Source organism: Engystomops pustulosus, chromosome 10, assembly GCF_040894005.1.
Source record: "Engystomops pustulosus chromosome 10, aEngPut4.maternal, whole genome shotgun sequence".
NCBI classification, from domain to species: Eukaryota; Metazoa; Chordata; class Amphibia; order Anura; family Leptodactylidae; genus Engystomops; species Engystomops pustulosus.
This window is the reverse complement of record NC_092420.1, coordinates 27,766,376-27,790,244: the sequence shown is the minus strand read 5'-3', so window position 1 is coordinate 27,790,244 and position 23,869 is coordinate 27,766,376. Positions and strand designations below refer to the sequence as shown.

At 41.7% G+C, this 23,869-nt stretch overlaps 2 protein-coding genes across 2 annotated transcripts in view; one reads left to right on the top strand and one right to left on the bottom strand.

Moving 5' to 3' along the window:
* The window catches only part of SYN2 (synapsin II), a 186,703-nt gene that overhangs the window by 59,490 nt on the left and 103,344 nt on the right, over positions 1-23,869 (bottom strand). The window lies entirely within an intron of this gene.
* LOC140103600 (metalloproteinase inhibitor 2-like) lies at positions 995-23,092 on the top strand. Its single transcript, XM_072126743.1, has 5 exons — positions 995-1,254; positions 11,624-11,712; positions 13,402-13,507; positions 16,566-16,696; positions 18,119-23,092. The coding sequence occupies exons 1-5, from the start codon at positions 1,131-1,133 to the stop codon at positions 18,290-18,292; spliced, it is 624 nt and encodes a 207-aa protein (XP_071982844.1). The 5' UTR covers positions 995-1,130; the 3' UTR covers positions 18,293-23,092.

Sequence of the window (23,869 nt, the reverse complement as noted above, 5' to 3'; positions counted from 1 at the left end):
GGAGAAATGGTCAAGTGTAGTGCATGAAGAGGTGCACTAAAGCTCCATTCACACAGGAGAGGGGATAAGTGTTGGAGACGGCCATTCCCATGATTCTTAGGGGTGTCCACTATCTTGTAGATTGGGGCTGATTGTTAGTGGGGAAAACCCCTTTACTTCAAACATCTTGCTTGATTTACTCTTTATTCCGAGTGGTATATAGAGCATTTTGCTTCTTTTTACCATGAGTGGACGATGTTCCTTTTTGAAAAAATAGAATATTGTGGCCTTCCATTTATTTCAACCGGATAACTATTTTGTCATTCCTGGCAATGGCAAACACTGTTGTGTCAACTAGCCCTGAAAGGCACAAACAGTCCCGCAGAGTCCATAGAGGCTACCAACAATGGTCTATGGCGTAGACCACTGTTGGTAGCCCAACTGATGGGAGCAGCTCGGGCAGCCAATTCATGCATGGGCTCGGGGAATGCAATGCTCTGGGCATGAGCCCTTAGAAGTAATTGGGTGAATGTACTATCCACATAAAAAATCCTCCCCATTTCACATTCATTACAGTAAAATAAAGCTGCATTAAAGTAAATATCAGTATTAATGGGGGGGGGGTGGAGACTTGTGGCTAGAAAACATTCAGACCTATTTTAGGGCATACCGTACACATGGCCAAATAAAATCCCATCTAGTCCAATCTACATTGGTTCTTCATATCAATCATCTAATAATTAATTATTTTACATAATATTACACATAAAATGTTGCACAATTACTATCGGTCTCCAGTAATGAACAGCGAACAGAGAAGATCCTAGGTATCTATAGGCACTTTTCACGTGGGAAGTACAATTACAGGTTACATCATGTGTCAGACACTCAGCAATGAGGAAGTGACAACATGTTAGTAGCTGCCTCGGTACCACGCTGGATTTCCCTCCTGTGATTGGTGTTTTCTTGTGTTTGGAAGGAGGAGCTCCAGCTTTTTCATCCATAAATAAGAAGGGATCATGCCATAGTAATAAGACATCAGGTTGCAAGAGCCTGAAGAACCGTCCACGCCTGTCAGAAGGAAGACACGTACGGTTGTATCTTCTGAAGAGCATCGCTTTCTTGGCTTGCGGTGCTTGTTGTTGCTCAGCATGAATCCCTTCACACACACGTTGCTCTGTTGCGCCTTGCTCTTTTTAACCCTTAAGGAGCTGACTGAAGCATGCAGCTGCGTCCCCTCTCACCCCCAGCAGCAATTTTGCGATGCAGATATTGGTAAGTCTCTCTATATGTATGTTTGTTGTTTGGTATACATGAAGTTTAAAACCTTTTTCTGTGTTTGATTTTTTTTTTTTTTTGGTTTTTACTTGAGTTCTAAAAATATTCTTATAGAGTTGTAACTTTGTGAGGTTATCTATTAGAACAAGATTATTGGTTAGATGACGTTGGTTGTTAGTTCTGCTACATGAAATGGGATTGCGACTTAAGCTTCACTTTCTGTATCCTATAAAATTCCATGATGCCCAGGGTTTACCATAATATAAGAATCTCGTTTTAAGTCACCTACAGTGTTTCCCCCGAAAATAAGACCGTGTCTTATAAAAAATTTTTGCACCTTAAGAGACACTAAGACTTATTTTCAGGGGAGTTTTTTTTATTTTCCATGAACAAGAATTCACATTTATTGTTTAAACAAAATCAACAACTTCTAACTCTCAAAACTCTGAATTTCATGAATTTCAATGACTTCATTTGGAATCATTGTCCCAAATCTATCATGTTTAGCCATGGCACTTCTTGTCCAGGTAGCAGCGAGTATCACATTTGCAACGCAACAGTCAGTGATTTAATCAACAGTCAATTCTTCACCCATGTCACAACCTCTTGCGGCATAATAATAATCTTTATTTGTACAGCGCCACCGTATTCTGTAGCGCTTCATAGGGAACATATACAAATAAAATATATCAGTACAGAGTACAAACAGTAATATGGACCAATAGGAGTGAGGACTCTGTTCACAAAAGCTTACAGTCTATGAGGATGAGGGGGTGACACAAGAGCTTACAGTCTATGAGGATGAGGGGGTGACACAAGAGCTTACAGTCTATGAGGATGAAGGGGTGACACAAGAGCTTACAGTCTATGAGGATGAGGGGGTGACACAAGAGCTTACTGTCTATGAGGATGAGGAGGTGACACAAGAGCTTACAGTCTATGAGGATGAGGGGTGATACAAGAGCTTACAGTCTATGAGGATGAGGGGGGACACAAGAGCTTACAGTCTATGAGGATGAGGGGGTGACACAAGAGCTTACAGTCTATGAGGATGAGGAGGGCACAAGAGCTTACAGTCTATGAGGATGAGGGGATGACACAAGAGCTTACAGTCTATGAGGAGGGCACAAGAGCTTACAGTCTATGAGGATGAGGGAGACACACAAGAGCTTACAGTCTATGAGGATGAGGGGTGATACAAGAGCTTACAGTCTATGAGGATGAGGGGGGACACAAGAGCTTACAGTCTATGAGGATGAGTGGGTGACACAAGAGCTTACAGTCTATGAGGATGAGGGGGGACACAAGAGCTTACAGTCTATGAGGATGAGGGGGTGACACAAGAGCTTACAGTCTATGAGGATGAGGGGTGATACAAGAGCTTACAGTCTATGAGGATGAGGGGTGATACAAGAGCTTACAGTCTATGAGGATGAGGGGATGACACAAGAGCTTACAGTCTATGAGGATGAGGGGATGACACAAGAGCTTACAGTCTATGAGGATGAGGGGATGACACAAGAGCTTACAGTCTATGAGGATGAGGGGGTGACACAAGAGCTTACAGTCTATGAGGATGAGGAGGGCACACGAGCTTACAGTCTATGAGGATGAGGGGGGGGGGGACACAAGAGCTTACAAACTATGAGGATGAGGGGGTGACACAAGAGCTTACAGTCTATGAGGATGAGGGGGTGACACAAGAGCTTACAGTCTATGAGGATGAGGGGGTGACACAAGAGCTTACAGTCTACGAGGATGAGGGGTGATACAAGAGCTTACAGTCTATGAGGATGAGGGGTGACACAAGAGCTTACAGTCTATGAGGATGAGGGGGTGACACAAGAGCTTACAGTGTATGAGGATGAGGAGGTGACACAAGAGCTTAAAGTCTATGAGGATGAGGGGGTGACACAAGAGCTTACAGTCTATGAGGATGAGGGGATGACACAAGAGCTTACAGTCAATGAGGATGAGGAGGGCACAAGAGCTTACAGTCTATGAGGATGAGGGGGTGACACAAGAGCTTACAGTCTATGAGGATCACGGGGGACACAAGAGCTTACAGTCTATGAGGATGAGGGGGGGCACAAGAGCTTACAGTCTATGAGGATGAGGGGGTGACACAAGAGCTTACAGTCTATGAGGATGAAGGGGGTGACACAGGAGCTTACAGTCTATGAGGATGAGGGGGGACACGAGGTATAAGAGCTTGTAAAATGGTCCAACAATTCTAAATGATCTAGTTATACTAATGTATGGTGTGGGGGGAGATGTCAGTTCTTATTTTCAGGGCCTTAAAAATCAAAGCTTGAAAAAAAATTGAACTATATCTTATTTTCAGGAGACGTCTTATTTTTGGATAAACTGGGTATGTCAGGGCTCTACATGCAAACTGCAGTTTCTTCGGTTACATTTATAAATCATGACTTGCCCCCTAACGTTAATTGATAGGATTGTATCTTTGTAGTGACATTGCCGGAAGCCACAGGAGCTTCCTAATGTGAAATAATTCATTTTTTTTTTTACGACTAGTAATGTGGCAAGTGACACAAATGATCTGGCACCAAGCTGAGGCCAACGCACTCCTATTTATCATGTACCATCCTGATGATGATGTCCCAGGCATCTGTATTCAGGAGAACATCTACCACCCATGCTTCTTCTGAAATGTCCCATTGTGACCGGTGACACTGATCAGTAAATCACGATGAAAAATATTCGGTGTTCTGCTGTCGGACAAAACGAAGAAAGTGTAATGTCCATTTAATTCATCAGGTCATGCTGTGGCTGCTTAGCTCTCATCCCATGTGCGCAGTAGATGTACACCATGCCTCTCTGAAGAACCTCACAATTACCATCTCTGTAGTGCAGCCTGTGCTCGCTGCATACTGATTAATAGCTCGAAAAGATGCCAAGAGAGTATCTTTGGGGGCCAGACTTCTTACAAGACCCATCTAACCTAAAATTGACTTTTGGGGGGTTTCTTATATGGCTCTGTCTATAAATACTGTGGAAGCCTATAGATTTGTGGTCACTAGTAATGTGCATTACATAAAAAAAAGTATCACTTTTTTTAACTATTACAAAGTTTCTTATATTTACTTGTACTATACAATGCATAGTCGCTATGCAGACCATTTAGTTCTGTCCAATATTGAGCTTTGGATCTAACTGGTATTGATTCTTAAATAGATGAAAATAGAAGAATAAATACATCTGTTCTAGAAGCTGCATTTGAGATGCATTTACACATTCGTTTGGGAAGGGGCTTGTCCCGATCGCATTTGTTTTCCAACTAAAGGGTGTGCGATTGGTAAGGAGCTCCACATGTTTTACATTGTTTACACTCAAAACATGTGGTGCTTGTTACCGATCGTATATATTTCAGTTGAAATGTACATGAGATCAGGACAAGACCGTTCCCCGTTCTGACTGAATTGTGTTTCGAGATGTCATTCAAAGAAAACGTGTGGATGCAGCCTCGACCTCCTCCCTAAATTCCATCCTTTGACGAATAATTGGAGGTTACAGATCTCTATTGAACCTCAATGGGGTTTACAGGATCAAGTTGTGCTGTTTAATTAATGCTTCAAATTCACCTCCACACTTTTCAGATCTACACAGATTCCATGTACTTCATAGAGATTCTACCTCAATCCAAACATGAATTTAGGATCACAAAGGGGCACATTTACTTACCTGTCCCGTCGGGTATGTTGTCCGATGAGGACTCGGAGCTGCCGCGATTCACTAAGATCGTGCGTCCAATTTCCTGCGTGTGTCGCTTCCCCTGGGCGCCAGAGTTCACCTTTTTCTTCCAGGTGCATGTAAGTGCATTTCTTGCAACACAAATTGATTTGTTAAATTCTGAGGTTTGTCCTAATCAGTCGGGTTGTCTGGTGGCCATGCCCCCGATTTGTGTCGCATGAAACCGGCGCCGATGCACCAAAGTCCGATCCCGTGCCCAAAAAATCCCAGGGCAAATATTATGGAAATATTCAGGAAACCCGACGGAAATGCATCCGACGGACCCTTAGTAAATGTGCCCCAATATGTTTTATTGTATAACGTCCCTTACACTGAGAAATGAAGTGAGGTCTGAATTAGAACTTTGTACACATTTTAGTTTCAGTATCTCATACGCAGATTAATGTGTCTCTATGGGTACACACATCAACCTCTGTAAAGACTGATATGACATATTACCTCCTATCTGTCATTTAGTGTGCTAACAATGTGCTTAGATTATCAGGGTCCACGGTTAATATACACATTCATTTACCTTCTGAATATTCTACTAGTATCTCACACATTGAAAGAGAGATGAGACAGATCAGAGATGAGAGAAGATGAGATCCATGAGATGCATATTACACACAATGACATCTCTGTATCTCTGCTACATCCCTGCTCTCTTCACGCTTCGATGTGTTTGGCGGCAGGGGCAGGAAGTCAGTGTGTGTGAGCTCGTCCCAGAATGCAAGGGTGAGGGCTAGAAGCAAGGGGAGCTCAGCTCCACAGAGTCAGACAAGATGGCTGACAATAAGATTCAGGGTCAGAAACCAGGGGCAACTGAAATTGTGTACACCAGGACTGATTGAAATTTTGATTGAAAGGTTGAAATTATATCTTTGAAATGCAGTATTTTTACTTAATAACAGTGAATAACAGTGTAATTTAGTCTTGCTCCGACTACACAGGGTTTGTTTGTTGTCTGTTACCAAGGAGACCCATTATCTGCATAGGAGCTGTAGAAACCAAACCAAAAGGTAATTTTTTAATACAATTTCAATGTCGCTTCAATGTACTGGGATGGTAAAAAATGACCATCCTTACACAAAAATAAGAGTTCTAGCAATTTAACCTTTTAAAAACCCAATAACAAATACATGATAAGAAAATAAATCAATCCACATTTTTGTAAAAAAAAAAAAAAAATCAAAAAATGATATCTATGCGGAAGGTTAATGCCTAAATCAAGACGTTTCCTTGGCTCCTGCTGAACAAAGCTTGTGTTTGTTCTACTGTGCTTTCTCTCGGGGGTCACATTACTACAATATTGCTGAGCCCCAGTCACCCACTAGCTGTGTAAGTCTTGTGAAAAGGCTCGGAATTCGTGTTAGATCTCCTACAAAAAGTAAGCGGAGAAATTAATTAAGTCTGGGCCAAGCACTTTTCCTCGCCACTTTTGTGCGGGTGATTAGTGGTGTGACATTTTGTCTTCTCCTTGTCAGCGCTCTTTTGTTTTGTCTGGCTGATTCCTTTACAACATGCATAGCTACAAAACAGATCCAGCTCCCAGTAGAAAGCCCTAAGAATCTGAACAGGACGGGAGTAGGGGAGCAGGGTGAGTTGATCCGTGTTGGTTCTGTCACTAAGTGACAGCAGAACAATGGAAACTCCTATTCGGCAACATGAATTAAATCAAAGATCTAATATACGTTACCCGGGGCCATTAGATAAAATATAAGTAGAATATGCTAAGAGCTTTGGACTGATTTTTGAAAGATAATAAATGTTTTTGAGGAATCAATTCACAGTTATCATTAGAAACCTCATGATAAAATCTAAAAAATAAATATACTTGTAGGCCAAAAATACTATAAGTTAAAAACAGAAAATCCCCTTCACTAATGGCATCTGCTTGGTACTCATGCACCTTTTTAGTGGCACTTTTTTGTACCAAAGCTTTGCCCCACACAAAGGATCAAGCTAGATCAAGTCCCCACAATATTTCCAAAATTTAATAATAAACAGGCCCAGTTCCCTCTTCCCAGTGGAAAGCAGACCCTCTTGCACTATTACTTTCTAGAAGGGTAAATCCAAAAGCTCAACAAAACACTTTACATCTCATACACATAATGGGGGTGATTTATCATGTTGTCTAAGTTTAAGAATGGCAACCAATGGCAACCAATTACAGCTCCCCTGTAAAATATTCATAAAATGAAAGCTGAGTTGTAATTGGTTGCCATGGGCAACTTAGCACATTCTTAATGTGTGGGCAGGTAAGTAGACACATTGGGGGTCATTTACTAAGGGCCCGATTCACATTTTCCCGACGTGTTACCCGAATATTTCCGATTTGCGGCGATTTCCCCTGAATTGCCCCGGGATTTTGGCGCACACGATCGGATTGTGGCGCATCGGCGCTGGCATGCACACGACGGAAATCGGAAAATGTGTAGTGGAGCTTGCACTTACCTTCACTCAGCCTGGCTCGGTGTATTCCAGTGCATTCCAGGGAACTTCAGCGCAGCAGCGCCACCTGGTGGACGTCGGAGGAACTGCCTTAATAAATCCCGTCCGGACCCGAATCCAGCGCAGAGAACGCGCCGCTGGATCGCGAATGGACCGGGTAAGTAAATCTGCCCCATTATGATCCCTCAAGTGCTATTAGTGTGCTAACAATGTGCTTAGATTATCAGGGTCCACGGTTAATATACACATTCATTTACCTTCTGAATATTCTACTAGTATCTCACACATAGAAAGAGAGATGAGACAGATCAGAGATGAGAGAAGATGAGATCCATGAGATGCCTATTACACACAATGACATTCTTATCTCTGCTACATCCCTGCTCTCTTCACGCTTCGATGTGTTTGGCGGCAGGGGCAGGAAGTCAGTGTGTGTGAGCTCGTCCCAGAATGCAAGGGTGAGGGCTAGAAGCAAGGGGAGCTCAGCTCCACAGAGTCAGACAAGATGGCTGACAATAAGATTCAGGGTCAGAAACCAGGGGCAACTGAAATTGTGTACACCAGGACTGATTGAAATTTTGATTGAAAGGTTGAAATTATATCTTTGAAATGCAGTATTTTTTCTTAATAACAGCGAATTAGAAAATGTGTTATTCCGAGTATATTTAAGAAACTTGTCTATGTGGGAATACCGTTTTAAGCAGCAGAGTAACTAACAATTGAATGAGGAATTATCCCCAGAAACATAATCAGTCCTCTAAATGTATAAAACTGACAGCAGCAAACATAGGCATCCATGAATTTTGAGTTGGCCTAGTCCACAAGGGATCACATATCACGAATTCCAGTCTCTACTTAACATCTCATAGGTGAACAGACGTCAGTTTTGGCAATATTCTCGGAAAAAAGCTTAATGTAACAGTAAGCAAAGCATTAGAGGCCCGAAGAATGTACACATTCTGATCAGTTTTTTTTTTTTAAAACATGGAGTATATTAAAAGGATGTAAAGATATGTGATATTTTTTACTTTGAGGTCAGTTCATACAAATTTGCTGTACCTAGAAATCTGTACCACTGTATGGTACTCTTTTCAGAATATAGTTGTGTCTTCTCTCAACTTTTCTCTTGGCTCGGCAAAGACAGGGGGTGGCCAAACAATATCTGTTGAGTAAACCTCATCCTGCCAAGATCCAGAATCAAATTTAACAGTAAAGGTTTATAGGTGCATCGATCAAGACCATATTGACCCATTTATTGAGCAAGTTTTAAACATATTTTTTTATGCACTGTAATATGTAACAAATTTTGAAAATACATGTACTCCTGTATGTACTCAGTCTAGCACTTACCACTTTTGTATGGTTTGTCTTTGCAACAGTCACCTCATTTCCAACATAGACAAGGCTGACAGGATTACAACACCCCTGACCCCTCATAACATCCACCACTTACAATTGATCATATCATATATTGGGGCACATTTACTTACCCGTCCCATTGACGCCGCCGATCCGACGAGGATTCGGGTCTGCCGCAATTCACTAAGATCGTGCGTCCAATTTCCTGCATGTGTCGCTTCCCCCGCTGAGGTCCGCCGGAGTTCACCTTCTTCTTCCTGGTGTATGTGAGTGCTGATCTTGCAACACAATTTGGTTTTTAAATTTCGCGGTTTGTCCGAATCAGTCAGGTTGTCTGACGTCCACGCCCCCCGATTTGTGACGCATGCAAGCCGTGCCGATGTGCCACAATCCGATCGCTTGCGGCAAAAACCCAGGGCAATTAAGGGTAAAATCGTAAAAAAATCGGACTCTTAGTAAATGTGCCCCATTATCTACTTTCCCTCCCTTCAAAACTCTCCTTAGACTTGGCTTTAATCTGTTACTGGCCATGAAGCTGCTGTAAAGCAAATTACTAAATGCTGTTAACTGAACACAAGTGAATCTCAGGCAAGATGGCAGCCTCCAAAATCATTTAGAAGTCCCCTGAAAATTGGAAGTGATGTTCCGTGGTCGGAGGAGACCACTCATTGGCTTCAACCGGAACTTCTGGACAGATGCTGTGCTGAAAACCTGAACCAACGCAGGAAGCAGGACCCAGGACCCAACGCAGGAAGCAGGACCCTGAGAGGCAAGTATGCTTTCTTTTTTTAAACCCCTTTTATTTTCTAGCAAGTCACCTTGATGTCATGATACTGCGAGGAGAGGAAATAGCTGTTGGAAAAGTGTTTACTGACTAACTTTTTGTTAATAAAGAGACATTACTTGCCATATCATAGACATATGTCTCCATTTACAGAATGAAGCAATAACCTCAGCTGCTTTAATTATTCTCTAATCGCCTGCAGAGTTAATTATGCAGAACATAACAAAACGGCCTCCTCATTTACTGTCCATTAAAAATGTGTCTAAGCTGATAAATGTGACTAAAATATATGAGGAGAGACAGCCATCATACTTATGCACGCATGAATCAGATTGTACAGGCTATACATAATAAATTCTGTAAAACACTGGAGCCGTGTCTGGAGTTAACTGGACGTGGACAAGGAAGCTACAGCAAAGACCTAAGGGCAAGTTTATCGCACTTATCGCCAACGTACGATGATGTCCCCTGGATCAATCAGGAGGCTCTGTGCCGGGAATTGTGACTAAATCACAGCTTGTTTTTACACGCCCTGATAAATGTGGCCCACTGGCTCCAACTTTTACCTCACTAAAGTAACAGCCCCCTCTGGTAGGAAATTAAATGTCTTTTCTAGAATTCCCTCCGTTATGTTAAAATTCACTAGTTTACCTTTAGTAAAAAAATTTCCTTCACAGTCAAGTGCAAAATGGTGGAGTCAATTAGAGGCTGGAGGTGGAGCCCCACTTCAGATCTTCGGTTCTATAGAACCTATAACAATCATAAAAAATAAACATGTACTTACTTCTTCAGTCCCTCCCTCTTCAGTGTTCCATGCTGTGCTCCCTCAGTGCTGTGCCCCTGTTTGTTTAGGGGGCATAGAAGCTCCGGGGGCAAGGCACCCAGAAGATATCCGAGCGCAGTTTCCGTGCCCCTCTAAACAGCTCAGGACACCGGGAGGGACTGGGGAGCTAAGCACATGTAAATTTTTTAATGAACCCCTCCCCCACCTCGGTTTTTTTTGTAACTTTCAATATTTTTGTAACTTGTAATATTTCAAATCATGGGTAAACCTTGTGCTCAAAAACTGAGCTATGAGCACTTAAATACATAGTTTGGTATGTGAGATGCAGACAAAAATCCAATGCCTGCCATTTTCATTAAATATCATAGTATCATAGTACATAAGGCTGGAAAAAGATGCAAGTCCATCAAGTCCAACCTTTAAGAATTAAATAAATGTTTTGTCCCCATAACCCGTGATATGATTTAAAAGGTGATATTTTTTATCTTTAATACACTATTTAAAGGTGCTGTTAGTTTAGTGGGGTTTAATTCAGCCGGCAAGGAGGTTGTATGACATAAGGTAAAGGTCTGTCTTATCTTTTCTGTTAACTCACTTGGTTTTTTTCTGGTAATGTAATTCGGAAAAATGTGACTATGATGTGATTAAAAGCACAACTAGTGTTCATAGATGGTGCCAGGTTTTAATAGGCCCCTAGGCAACAGAGCCTCAGTGGGCCCCTTTGCAGTGAACTCACATGGTGGCATTAAAAATTCTGAAACTAAAAAGAGTCTCTTGTTCCCTAGTTTATCGTACCAAACAGCCCCCTCATGGTTATTTTAACAAAAGCCCTCCCCTCAAATCGAATGGAATCATTAGATAGAGTCGCCCCTTACCCCCATGGATTCCTTATGTACAACCATATGTGGCCCCCCAACAGCCAACATCTATGGGTCCTGGCACTCGCACAGGCATGCATAGTGCCTGCTCCAGCCCTGTATATTTAAGGCAAAGTATGAACAAAAATAAATCTATTCTAGATTACTAATCAGGATAAAAGTTGTAGCCTTTCTCATGCATTCTTGGTGTCTTCTCACACCAAGTTTTGGATACACTACAGAGGGGTACTGTTTATTTTCATGAAGAGTGTTAGTATCTGTGGTCTAAGAGGAAGGAAGAAAAAGACAATTATCCATTTCAGGGTACACGTCCCTTTTGTATTATTGATCCTTGTTATTATTTTTCTTTTCTTTTAGTGTTTAGAGCAAAAGTAACTGGGGAGAAGGGTCGCCCCACCGACCCCATGCAAAGCTCTACCGTCCAGTATTTGATCAAGGTGCTCAAGGTATGTCCTCCTATAACACCTCCTCTTCTCTCCTTATGTCTATATACAGGCGGTCCCCTACTTAAGGACACCCGACTTACAGACGACCCATAGTTAAAGACGGACCCCTCTGCCCACTCTGACCTCTGGTGAAGCTCTCTGGATGCTTTTCTTTAGTCCCAGACTGCAATGATCAGCTGTAAGGTGTCTGTAATGAAGCTTTATTGATAATCCTAGGTCCAAATACAGAAAAAAATTTTGAAACTCCAATTGTCCTGGGGCAAAAAAATTTTTTTGTCTGGATCTACCATAATAAAATATAGAGTTTCGACTTACATACAAATTCAACTTAAGAACAAACCTCCGGACCCTATCTTGTATGTAACCCGGGGCCTGCCTGTACATGAAAGCTTATTTCTTAGGCTGCATTCACATTAGCATACATAAAAAATAAGAGTTTCAGGCAGACTCCGATGACTATAATAGGATCATTTGGATTTTCTTAGTTTTGATGGCTTTGTTAAAGTCTCTGTTGTTCTTGCCATCCAAAATACAGGAACATTAGAACATATCATCCCTTGTGTTACCTCAGAACTAGAAACTAGTTTCCCTCCTTGTAGGAGTCAGCCAGGGTGGCATTGGGATTTGATTAAAGGACATCTACCACCAGGATGAAGGATTGTAAACCAAGCACACTCACATGCTGGTGTGTGCCCCCTTTGCCAGGATCTGCTCTTCTTTTAGCTTCTTAAGCCCTTGTTTTTATAAAAAGAAGTTAAAAAATGATGCATATAAGAAACAAAAGCCTGATGAGGTTATTAATTTTAATATGACGCCCAATCGTAACCCTTATTTTCCTGTGTGTGGGCGCCGCCATCTTGGCTTTGATTATTTCTGACATCATCGGGGAGCGTCAGTCTTCATGGCAGTCTTGGGTCTTTGTAAGACCCAAGGTTGTATGACTCCCATTTGTTACAATGTGCCAGTGGCTAAACACAGTGGCTCTATGCACTGAAGTATGAAAAAGTTATTAGCGGCAGAATTTTTTTTTTGTACAGGATATTTAAAATTTTGTAAATGTAGCAATACATTATAAAACCTGTATAAATTTGGTATCCCTGTGATCGTACTGACCCACAGAATAAAGGAGAAGTGTAATTTGGGGCACAAAGTGAAAGCTGTAAAATCCAAGCCCACAAGAAAATGGCCCAAATACTTTTTTTTTACCAATTTCATTTGGACTTTATTTCCTGCTTCCCAGTACACGGCATGGAATATAAAATACTGTCACTATGAAGTGCAATTTTAATACAGAAAACAAACCCTCACACTGCTCTCTACATAGAAAAATAAAAACTCAAAAATGAAAAAGGGTCGTTAAGGGTTTAAACTGAAATAACATCATGCACTAAACACTATGCTTACAGGGATTCTCCAGATTTTATGGCCTATGTAGTCATTGTGCAGTAAGGGAACCTAGCAACTACATGGGCACTTAAGTGTTATTCTTCACCAACCACATGCCCAGACAGCCGATTCTTGCAGAGGTCAGGTATTAACCCCACCGGTCAAGCTTATTCTGAGAATAGGCCATCATTTAAAAATTCTATACAATCCCTTTAAGTTTGAAAGATCAGAAGCAGTCATTTACTGAATATGATACATCTAAATTTCAGAAAACTCTATATATTGATTCCTTAATATTCGTAGGTATTTAAAGGATTTGAGAAGGGGAATATACATTCTGTGTACACTGCATCCCAATCTGCTACTTGTGGAATAACATTGGAACTCAAAAAAGAATATCTTATTGCAGGTAAGCTGTCATTCAAAGAACTAGCACACATGTATGAGGATTTTAAGTGGGTGGCTATGGGTCTTCTAGGAGCCTTGGACCCCAACTGCACATATTGGGGCAGATTTACTTACCCGGTCCATTCGCGATCCAGCGGTGCGTTCTCTGCGCTGGATTCGGGTCCGGCCGGGATTCATTAAGGCAGTTCCTCCGCCGTCCACCAGGTGGCGCTGCTGCGCTGAAAAGCACCGGAACGCACTGGAGTTCACCGAGCCGGGCTGAGTGAAGGTAAGTGCAAGCTCCACGACAGGTTTTTTGTTTTAAATGCGGCGGTTTTTCCGAATCCGTCGGGTTTTCGTTCGGCCACGCCCACCATTTTCCATCGCGTGCATGCCAGTGCCGATGCACCACAATCCGATCGCATGCGCCAAAATCCCGGGGCAATTCAGGGGAAATCGGCGCAAATCAGAAATATTCGGGTAACACATCGGGAGAACGCGAATCGGGCCCGTAGTAAATGACCCCCATTATAATCTGCTACTGGATTCGTGGTTCCACAGTAACAAGATGCCTCATAGTTTGTTTTCAGCTAAAGAAATGTTACAGCCTCTTTAGTTTAGTTAGGTTATATTAACCCCTTAACAATGTGTGACGTATAGCCACATCACACGTTGGCTTCCGGCTGAAAAGAGCCGTCACTACCGAAAGTACAGCTATATATTTTTTTTATTTTCTCCCTAGCCTGACTGCTACATTTTCATAACAGTCGGACGACCACTACAAGAACTTACGTAAAAAAATTACTATGAATACAATAGCCAAAGGCAAGTCCATAATGCCATAAGCAGCAGGACAGCCAGCTATCTGAAGGAGTTACAAAGACTCCACATCAGCAAAATGGTAGAAAGTATTACCGTGTATAATCGAGTGTAAGCCGAGTTTTTCAGCACAAAAACTGTGCTGAAAAGCCCTAATACTTATAAAGCCCTTGGCTTATACTCAAGTTTATGAAAAAACCCTCTGTACTCACCCTTCTGACAACCCCCACAGGTCCTCTTCTGTCTTCTGAAGCTCCTGCTCCATCTTTGGGTCCCACACATCATGACGTCAGGCTCTTGCTGATATCATAGTGTGTATGCCTCCATCGGCGAGCGACTGACATTGTATATGCGACGACAGCTCACAAGGACCCAGAGTTGGAGCTTCAGAAGACAGAAGAGGGCCTATGGGGGCATCAGAAAGGTGAGTGGAGAGTTTTTTTTTAAAGGATGGGCATACTCGGGGCAGGGGGCTGGCTATATACTAGGAGGCAGGAGCTGGCTATATACTAGGGGGGCAAGCGCTGGAAATATACTAGGGGACAGGGGGTTGGCTATATACTAAAGAACCTGGGCTGCTGGCTATATACTGGGGGACATGGGCTGCTGACAATATACTGAGGGAATGTCCTGGCTGGTTATATACTGGGGGCTGGCTATTTACTGGGGGGCAGGGGGCTGGCTATATACTGGGGGGGGCAGAGGCTGGCAATATACTGGAGGGCAGGGGCTGCAGGCTATATACTGGGGGCAGGGGGCTGGCTATATACTGGGGGCAGAGACTGGCAGGCTATATACTGGGGGCAGAGACTGGCAGGCTATATACAGGGGGGCTGGCTGACTATATACGGGGGGGGGCAGAGGCTGGCCGGCTATATACTGGGGGGGGGGGGGGGCAGAGCCTGGCAGGCTATATACTGGGGAGCAGGAGCTGGCAGACTATTTCAAAAGTCTCTCAAATTTCTTGTATTAAAGGGGTTGGCCACTCATGTTTTTGTAATGTGTGGGGTGCAGGATATTAGGTAATTTACCAATATACATCTATTAATAGTTCTGCTCCGCTTTCTTGATTTGTGAAGTGAAGTCTTTTGTCTTTTACCTCATGAGCCAGTTACTCCTGACCATAAAATGGCTGCAGATGGAGGGTCATGTGATCCCTAACTATCCATGAACAATCTCCAGTAAGAAATCACATGACCCTCCATCTGCAGCCATTTTATGGACAGGAATGTCTGGCTGATGAGGTAAAAGACAGGAGGCTTCACTTTACATATCAAGAAAGCGGCGCAGAACTATCAATAGATGTATATTGGGAAATAACCTAACATCCTGCCCCCCCCCCCCCCCACACACACTTACACACATTAAAAAAACATGAGGTAAAGTGTCCAACCCCTTTAAGGAATCAAATGACTCAGGCTCAAACCAGACAAATAAGAAAATAAGTCAGTGGCTTTTGTGATCAAGCAATGTCCAGGCACAGGGCACATGATCAGCAGGAACTTCTCCAATCTCAGTTTTATGTCATATGTAGTGCACATGTTCTATGTGTTCACATGAAAGCATAAAAGAAATTCTACAATATTTATTCTAGACCAGTGATGGTGAACCTTTTAGACACCGAGTGCCCAAACTACAAGCAAAACCCACTTATTCATCGCAAAGTGCCAACGTAGCAATTTAAGGAGTAACCTCTTGCTCCCTTCTCTGTCGTAGCTTTCAATCTTATCAGTATCCTGAGAACACCAATACAGTAGAAAGAAGGAGTAATAAATTCAGGTTTCCCCGAATAGAAAGAATTTTCGGACCTGGAGCCAGTGCTAAAATGATAATCCAGACCTGCCCACACCTTCCCACTCCTCCTGTAGTCTCGGGCAGCACTGTCGATTTAAGAAAGCACTGAGCGCAGCAAGTCCTGAGCTGTCTGGGAATCCATGAAGATTCCTTGCATCGTCTTGGTGATGGCCCGGGTGCCCCCAGTAAGGGCTCTGAGTGCCACCTCTGGCACCCGTGCCATAGGTTCGCCAGCACTGTTCTAGACTGTAGTAGAAGATGTAACCATCCAACTAGGTGGATGGTAACACCCAGCTTCAAATTCATACATTTATTTCTTGAAACAGTGACAGAGGAAGGGCACAACACAGAATTATAGCAATAGAGGTGATAGAATTTGAGAGGGATTGCGTCCAAAGAGGAGAAAAGTCCCCTTTTAATGCTGTGCATGTTATCAAGGATTTTTTTTATCTTCCGATTTCTTAAAGGTCATTTTCAAAATGGAAATGTTCACATCAGCCTGTGCGGCCTTGTGACCCCCTGGGACACACTTTCTCAATTCCAAATAAAAATGCTAACTCAAACGGATGTTGGATATCTGCAGGGATGTCTGTGTAAGGTGGGTGCTTATCCTTTATTCTATATTCCGGACAGATGCACGTGGCATCATTGCATGAGTACTCTGGTTACAGCAAGTTAAAACCTGTTAGGCAGTGGGGGTCTGTTGTACCCCCCAGTGAATGAAGTGGCAGGTCAAGAATGTGCCCTACCACTCTATTGTGCTCTACCACTCTATTCACTGTCTACCACTTGGATAAGATTGTCGTGCAATTTGCTTCTATGACTCTCCGTGGCTTCCATAGCTGTTATAAAGCAATGAACCATTAGCATTACCATTAGCAGTAGCATTGCAGTATATTGTATGAGTGATCAGACCCCCTAATGTTCATACACCCAAGGGAACCTAATTATAATTAGATAATAATTAAACTTCAAACCACCCACTTTACCTAAAAATCTATTACAAATTAAGGCTACTTTCAAACCTTGTTTTTTGGAGACATTTAGCGTATATGCCAGGTGATCTTCAAAGACAAATACTGGCATACGGAGGGATTCGTTTTGCCTTTGTCTCCTCAGTAATGTTGGGTTCAGCAGGAAACACAGAACTAAAAGCACAGCAGACAGCATTTTATCAACCTGTTGCCTGCTGGAGAGAACAGTATACGCTAAGCAGAGGCCGGTAGACACTTTGGGGGACAGACGCAACTGAATGGGATCCATCCCCAGCCTCCGCTGTGCGTACGCTGTGAGTGTTCCTCCAGTGATGTAACAGAATGGAGAAGGTATCCCTCTGTATGAGCATGAAATGGGATACAATGCTGCCCTCCGTTGTAAGGACATGTTGAGAATCCTCCCAACATATCCTTAAAATGGAGCAAAAAAACATGGTATGAACGCAGCCTTATAAATCTAAACACGTGAGATATTCCCGCGTCTCACAAAGCCGAATGATTAAAAATGGAAAACTGATCATCTAATGGGGTAAATCCTATAACTGAAAAGCGAAATTACACCTTGTTCCACCCATTAAACTATCCATGACCTCTCCATACACTTACTAAACTCAATGAGCGGATTTATCAATCATATTTTGCTCCAAAATCTGTCTGCTCCACATTTCTCAAGGGTTCTAGACAAATTTCAGGCCCTTTTACGACTAGTACAATAAAGGGTGTTTGGCCTGTGAAAAGTGGTCATGGCTTTCATGTGCCAAAAATAAGGCTCCACAATTTTGGGGTAGCTTTTTGGCATAAACTAAACCAACTAATAGGAGGTGCAAAGGACAACTAGACAGTCTTACTTTACGCCATATTTATCATCCAGCAGACACTGTGATAGGACCGGAGAAGCACGTACCTAATGACACTTTACACAAATCTGCCCCAATGTCTCATTACGGGGTCAGTGCAGAGTAGTGAGAGTCAGTCTATTTTTGTTGAAATTATTTAAAATCCTAATTGTAATTGTTTATATTTAGATTAAAAATTGCGCCCGGGAATCCTGCAATATACATGAACGCAATGTGTGTCACTGGCCAGACAGTAAAAACATGATTCGGGATACAGAACATGCATGTATTAAAAAGAGAGATGGATCCTGCAGTTGGCACCCAGCTTTACCTGACAAGTCTGAGTTCAACACCCACCCCTAGAGGACCCCCAATGGCTCATTTATTCTTGCGATGGATTACAATGTACACAATGAACTGTACAAAATGTGGAATGAATTTGGGGTGTTGGAAATATTGGATTGAAAATAAACGAAATCAATAAAGAAAACGCTTTAATAGTATTTGAGTAAATATAAGAAAATTAGTGAGAAACTAGGAGAATTAGTCTGTCTTATTTTCCTAGAAATTCACTTTTTGAAATAAAAAATTCTGCAACTAACTACAACATGCGTACAAAATGAGATGTGGAAACTCTCATCTGTAGTCATTTATAAGGTGTAATTGTCTCTCATCTGGTTCTCAGTTCACAATGTTAGGCCTCATTCACACAGCTGGAGGCTTCTTGAACAGCCATTGTTATACTTCATGGGAGGTCTTCTCCATTAGTAGATAATTGGGTAGGTTGATGTAAAATGAGTGAAAAAGTAAAGCACTCTGCGTGTTTCCCATTGCAACCAATCACAGTGCAGTTTTCATTCTTCAAGCACTGTAAGCTATGTTCTGGTTGGTTTCTTTTTATTTTTAGACAGTTTAAAAAAATCTCTACCAATGCTTCATGGGTAGAAGAGCCGGCAATATGGGATCTGATGTGTCGACAATAAGGCCACAAAAACTTTTATACAGGTTCCCTTTTATATAATACATCCAGTTGCATGATGCTTAAAGGGAACTGTTCATCAGGACACACATTACATCTTTTCATGCCTTTTAATACTAATTCCCAAACTGCTTTTATCATTAACATTAATCTGTAACAAGGCTGCAACCATCATCATTATCTGCTCAGCTAGATCTTCCTCTTTTTTCCCTCCCTCCTGCCTCTTCTCCTGGAGCCATTAGCTTAAATTGTGCTCCAAATATCTGTCAGCGGAAGGGAGAAAGGAAGATCATGATGATTGCAGCCTTGTAACAGATGCCAGGTAAACTTTTATCAACTTTTAAAAGTGAGTAGAACCATTAATGTTAATGATAAAAGCAGATTGGGAAATATTATTAAAAAGACTGTAGGAAACTTTTATTAGGTGAAAATGTGTGTCCCTTTAAATTGAACCTGTAAAGAGGAATTGAAGTGAGATGTAAAGTCACGGACAGGGGAGATTTAAGCATTGAAGTAAAATTCTCCATGTCAAACACCACCAATCTGCTTTGATTGAGATCATGCACCGGACATTTTGGACGCAAAGCCATAAATCACAGTGTAAATGGCATTCTGAAGTAGGGAGAGCCGGTTTAGAGCTCAATTCAAAGTTGAATGAGCTCTACCACACTGGGCCATGAAAGAAACGTGATCTGGAAGGTCTTGTGCTACTCTACAACAAACTGGTAGTGGTTTATTAAGTTCCTTTTAAAGGGTTTTTCCCATCTTGAGTGTTTATGACATGACATATCCCATGATATTTGGGATCTGCGCCTATCTTAAGAAAAGGGGTCTGCTGAACCCCTTTTCCACGACCAAGACGAATGGAAAGTTTATTAAACATTTGCGGCAATTCTGCATTCATTAGCACGCAAGAGGCAGGTCAGCGAACCACTGTTCATAAGATAGGGGCAGATCCCAGGGGTACAAGCCGTGTCTATCATATATTAATGACATAACTTGTGGATGTGTAATAAATATACAATTTATAAAAATTACAAAATGGAAATAATTTGTGGTATAGCTGCGGCTGTTTTATGCCTCATCACCATCTCATCCAATTGCTATTCTGACCCTGGAAATCAATACACAAGTTATTTCTCTGTATATTTATGATTTAACTGGGGTATTAGAATATGTAGAACATATGAGCAATAATCTATTAGTTTATATCACTTTAACAAGGAAGATTCCCTGAAAATGTTAGCTCTAAGAAACAATGATTTTGAGGGAAATGTATACAAATTTATGTTATATTATACTTTATCTACTTCTTATGGATGGCGTGCCAAAAGGTTCTTTTAGAATAAGTTAACCACTAAGTGCCCCCTCCCCTTAATCTGTGTGTTCAATTTCCGCACAGCACCTTCACAGGTGAGATTTAGTATTGCACAGTGTCTATTTAAATCATCTGCTTGAAGGACAGGACAAGTCCTCCAACGTGACAGATGCTCTTTAAAACCAAGGCCCACACTGGCCAAGACCCTGAATACCATCTAGTGAGTCAGAATGGGATGAATTTGATATAATAATAAAACAAAATAATATTCTACATGTAATGACAAAATGAGTGTTATTCTTATGGAGCAACCTTAGTGGACAGGATTTCTACAAACCAGGGCAACCCGTAATACCCTATTTCACCTGTGGAGGCAGTGCAGGAGATTAAGACTTATGTTTCCTCCCAATAGTGGGTGGTCCTAACAGTACAGGATAAATCAAAAGTCCCAGGACACACATTTATTTCAGAAACTAAAAGGAAAACAGCATATATGATGCCCCAACAAGTAATGGGAAAAGCAGCTTATATTTGAGGCTTTATCCGGAACATATCCGGAACATTATTTTGAAAACTGCCATATTGGATCAAGGGTACGTTTTTCGAAAGGGAAAGCAATGGTTCACAAATTATCAACACAGACATACTTTATGCATAATCATGCAGGTTCACAATGACGGAATTCAGCGCATTCAGCTCTGTTAAGCACCAGGGACACTTCAAATGTATATCACAGGGAATGTTCCTGTTGTTAACATCTGAACTACAGGTGGGACCCTACTTAAGGACACCCGACTTACAGATGACCTTATTTATCAAACGGACCCCTCTGCCCACTGTAACCTCTGGTGAAGCTCTTCAATAATCAGCTGTAAAGTGCCTGTAAAGAAGTTTTATTGATAATCCTTGGTCCTATTACAGCAAAAAATTTAGAAAATCCAGTCGTCACTGGGACAAAAATAACTTTTGTCTGGAGTTATAATTATAAAATATATAGTTTCGACTTACATAGAAATTCAATTTAAGTACAAACCCAAGGAACCTATCTTGTACGTAACCGAGGACTGCCTGTACAAGAAATATTGCGATCTGATTTTGGCAAAACATTTCTGAGACAATTTTGGTCTGTTCCTGGTCTACACAACTACCTGCCCAGTGGAAAAACTTGCCCTTGATCCAATATGGTATCTTTCAAGATGGTAGCCATGTTCTGGACATAGACTAAAGTAGTGGCGGCAAACCTATGGCTTGGGTGGATCCCTCTCTGGGGTCAACCAAGCAGTTACCCCAGCACAGTGTTCCTTGGACAGGACTCAGGCAGTCCAGGACCTGCAGGAGGTGCATTTTAGCTCCTTTTCCGGGCCCACAATTCTTTCTGTTCAGGGGGACCCTAGAGAGATGCTACAATGATAATCCAAATTTCTCCACCTTCTTTCAATGGTAACAACATCCTCAAGATGCCAATACAATTCAAAGACGTGACAGAACATTAATCAATAGGTTATTGCTGTTACGGTACTTTGGGATAAATACCATATACAGTATACTTGAGTATAAGCCTAGTTTTTCAGCACAAAAAAATGTGCTGAAAACCCAAACTCGGCTTATACTCGAGTAAAAAAATAGGTTTTACCAGGTTTTTGTGGTAAAATTATGGGCCTCGACTTATACTTGGGTCAGCTTATACTCGAGTATATACGGTAAGTTGTTTTTTGATTGTAATTTGGACAATCAGTCTCGAAAAGGTTCCCCATCCCTGCCCTATATGATAGGCCCCCACTCATTCCTTGCTGTGTTATTAAATAAAAGGGTTTCCTGCGTCTTTTGGCTTTCAAATAACCTGTCACCAACTCAATTGTTGCGAGTCTTAAATAACTTTCTCCAAAGTAGATGACCCTTTTACAGAGGGTTGTCCTCGTCACTTTACATGTGTCGTATTGTACGTAAACTCTCTGCGCATTGTAGGTCAGTGTTTCTATACTGTAAGTTGCCTTCGATCACTATATGTTTGTTTTACAATGATGTTTGGATATAGCATTATGTTATTGTTGGGTTATTGCTCCTTTATGTTTATATGGGTCAATACTGACTACATCGGGTGTAAGATGTTGAGTGCCACTCCATATACTGTCCGGTGCCCTAGATATTAGTCTATAAATGGTGCTTACTTATTGATCATTCTTTTCGCGGTTCCGATGCACACTGGGCAACATGTTACCCCTTAGATCATTTGGATGGAAGGAAGTTGGGTATTAAGACCTTATGGCCTGTGATATGTCAGCTACGCTAAGGTTGTGATAACATGTTTGGATTGTACCTTTTACATCAGCACCAAAGTACAGCAAACTGCAAGTGTACAGATTCTTAAAGGGGTTTTCTTAAGAACTATAGTTAGGCCCTATCCATGAAAATGAGGGGTCCCAAAAACCTCTGACGGACCCCTCGTCGTTCCAGTGGAGTGACAAGGGGTCCGACCGAGGTACGGTACCCCTTATTTTCATGATCTGTGGGGGTCTCATCACTGAAACCCCCACTGATCAGCAAGTTAGGCTTTTCCCATGGATAGGGCCTAACTTAAGTTTGTGGGAAAACCCCTTTAACAATATCATGACATACAAGAAAAACTTAGATTTTCAGTGATTTTCATTGCAGATTTCACTCACTGTACTGCAGCCGTGTAAAGTGGAGCATTAATGTTCTTTTATCAATGTATATGTGTCACTGTTATATGTCTGATGAATTTTCTTCAATTTACAATTTTTTTAAATAAAGGATTAATAAAGGATTTATGTTCATGCATAATTGTTACTGTATCTATGGAGCAAAACCCCATCCGCTTTGTGTCATTAAGATGTAATAAAATATTCAATCCTTAATTTAGCCTTAGATTTTTTTTTGTGCTCTTTTTCAAAGTAACTGGCCAGGTAAATCGGATCCTACAGTATCTCACAAAATTTAGTACGGCGCTCAGATTTTTGGAAATATTTTATCATATTTTTATTGTAACAACACTGAAGATATGACACTGTGATACGGCTTGTATAACAATATAAATTGGGTGCCCTCAAAATAACTCAACGCACTGCGATCAATGTCTAAACCTCTGGTAACAAAAGTGATTATACCCCTAAGTGAAAATGGCCAATTGTGCCTAAGTGTCAATATTTTGTGTGGCAACCATTATTTCCAGCAATGCCACTAGAGCTTTACAGATTATAGCCACTGGTGTCCTCTTTCATCCCTCATGACACATAGCTGGTAATTGTTACAGACCTTGTTCTCCTCCGTCACCTTTACTCGCAGTTGTTTACTGCTTGTTGACATTCATGGTTCCCTCATTGAACTGTAACTCCCCAAAGTTAGACATCCATGACACTCCCACCACCATGCTTGACTATGGGCAAGACATTCTTGACTTTGTGCTCTTAACCTGGATACCAGCACACACACTTGACACCATTGGAACCAAATAAGTTTATCATGGTCTCACCAGAACAGGAGAGAACCTCCTTAAAAATATCAGACATCTGTATGACATGCCCTGTGTGGACCTGTTACACTGCTCACTTGGACTGGAGCGAAAGGGAGCAGGAGACTTTATGGTGACATGAGCTGCCAGCATCAGGCTAGATCAGAGAGCTGA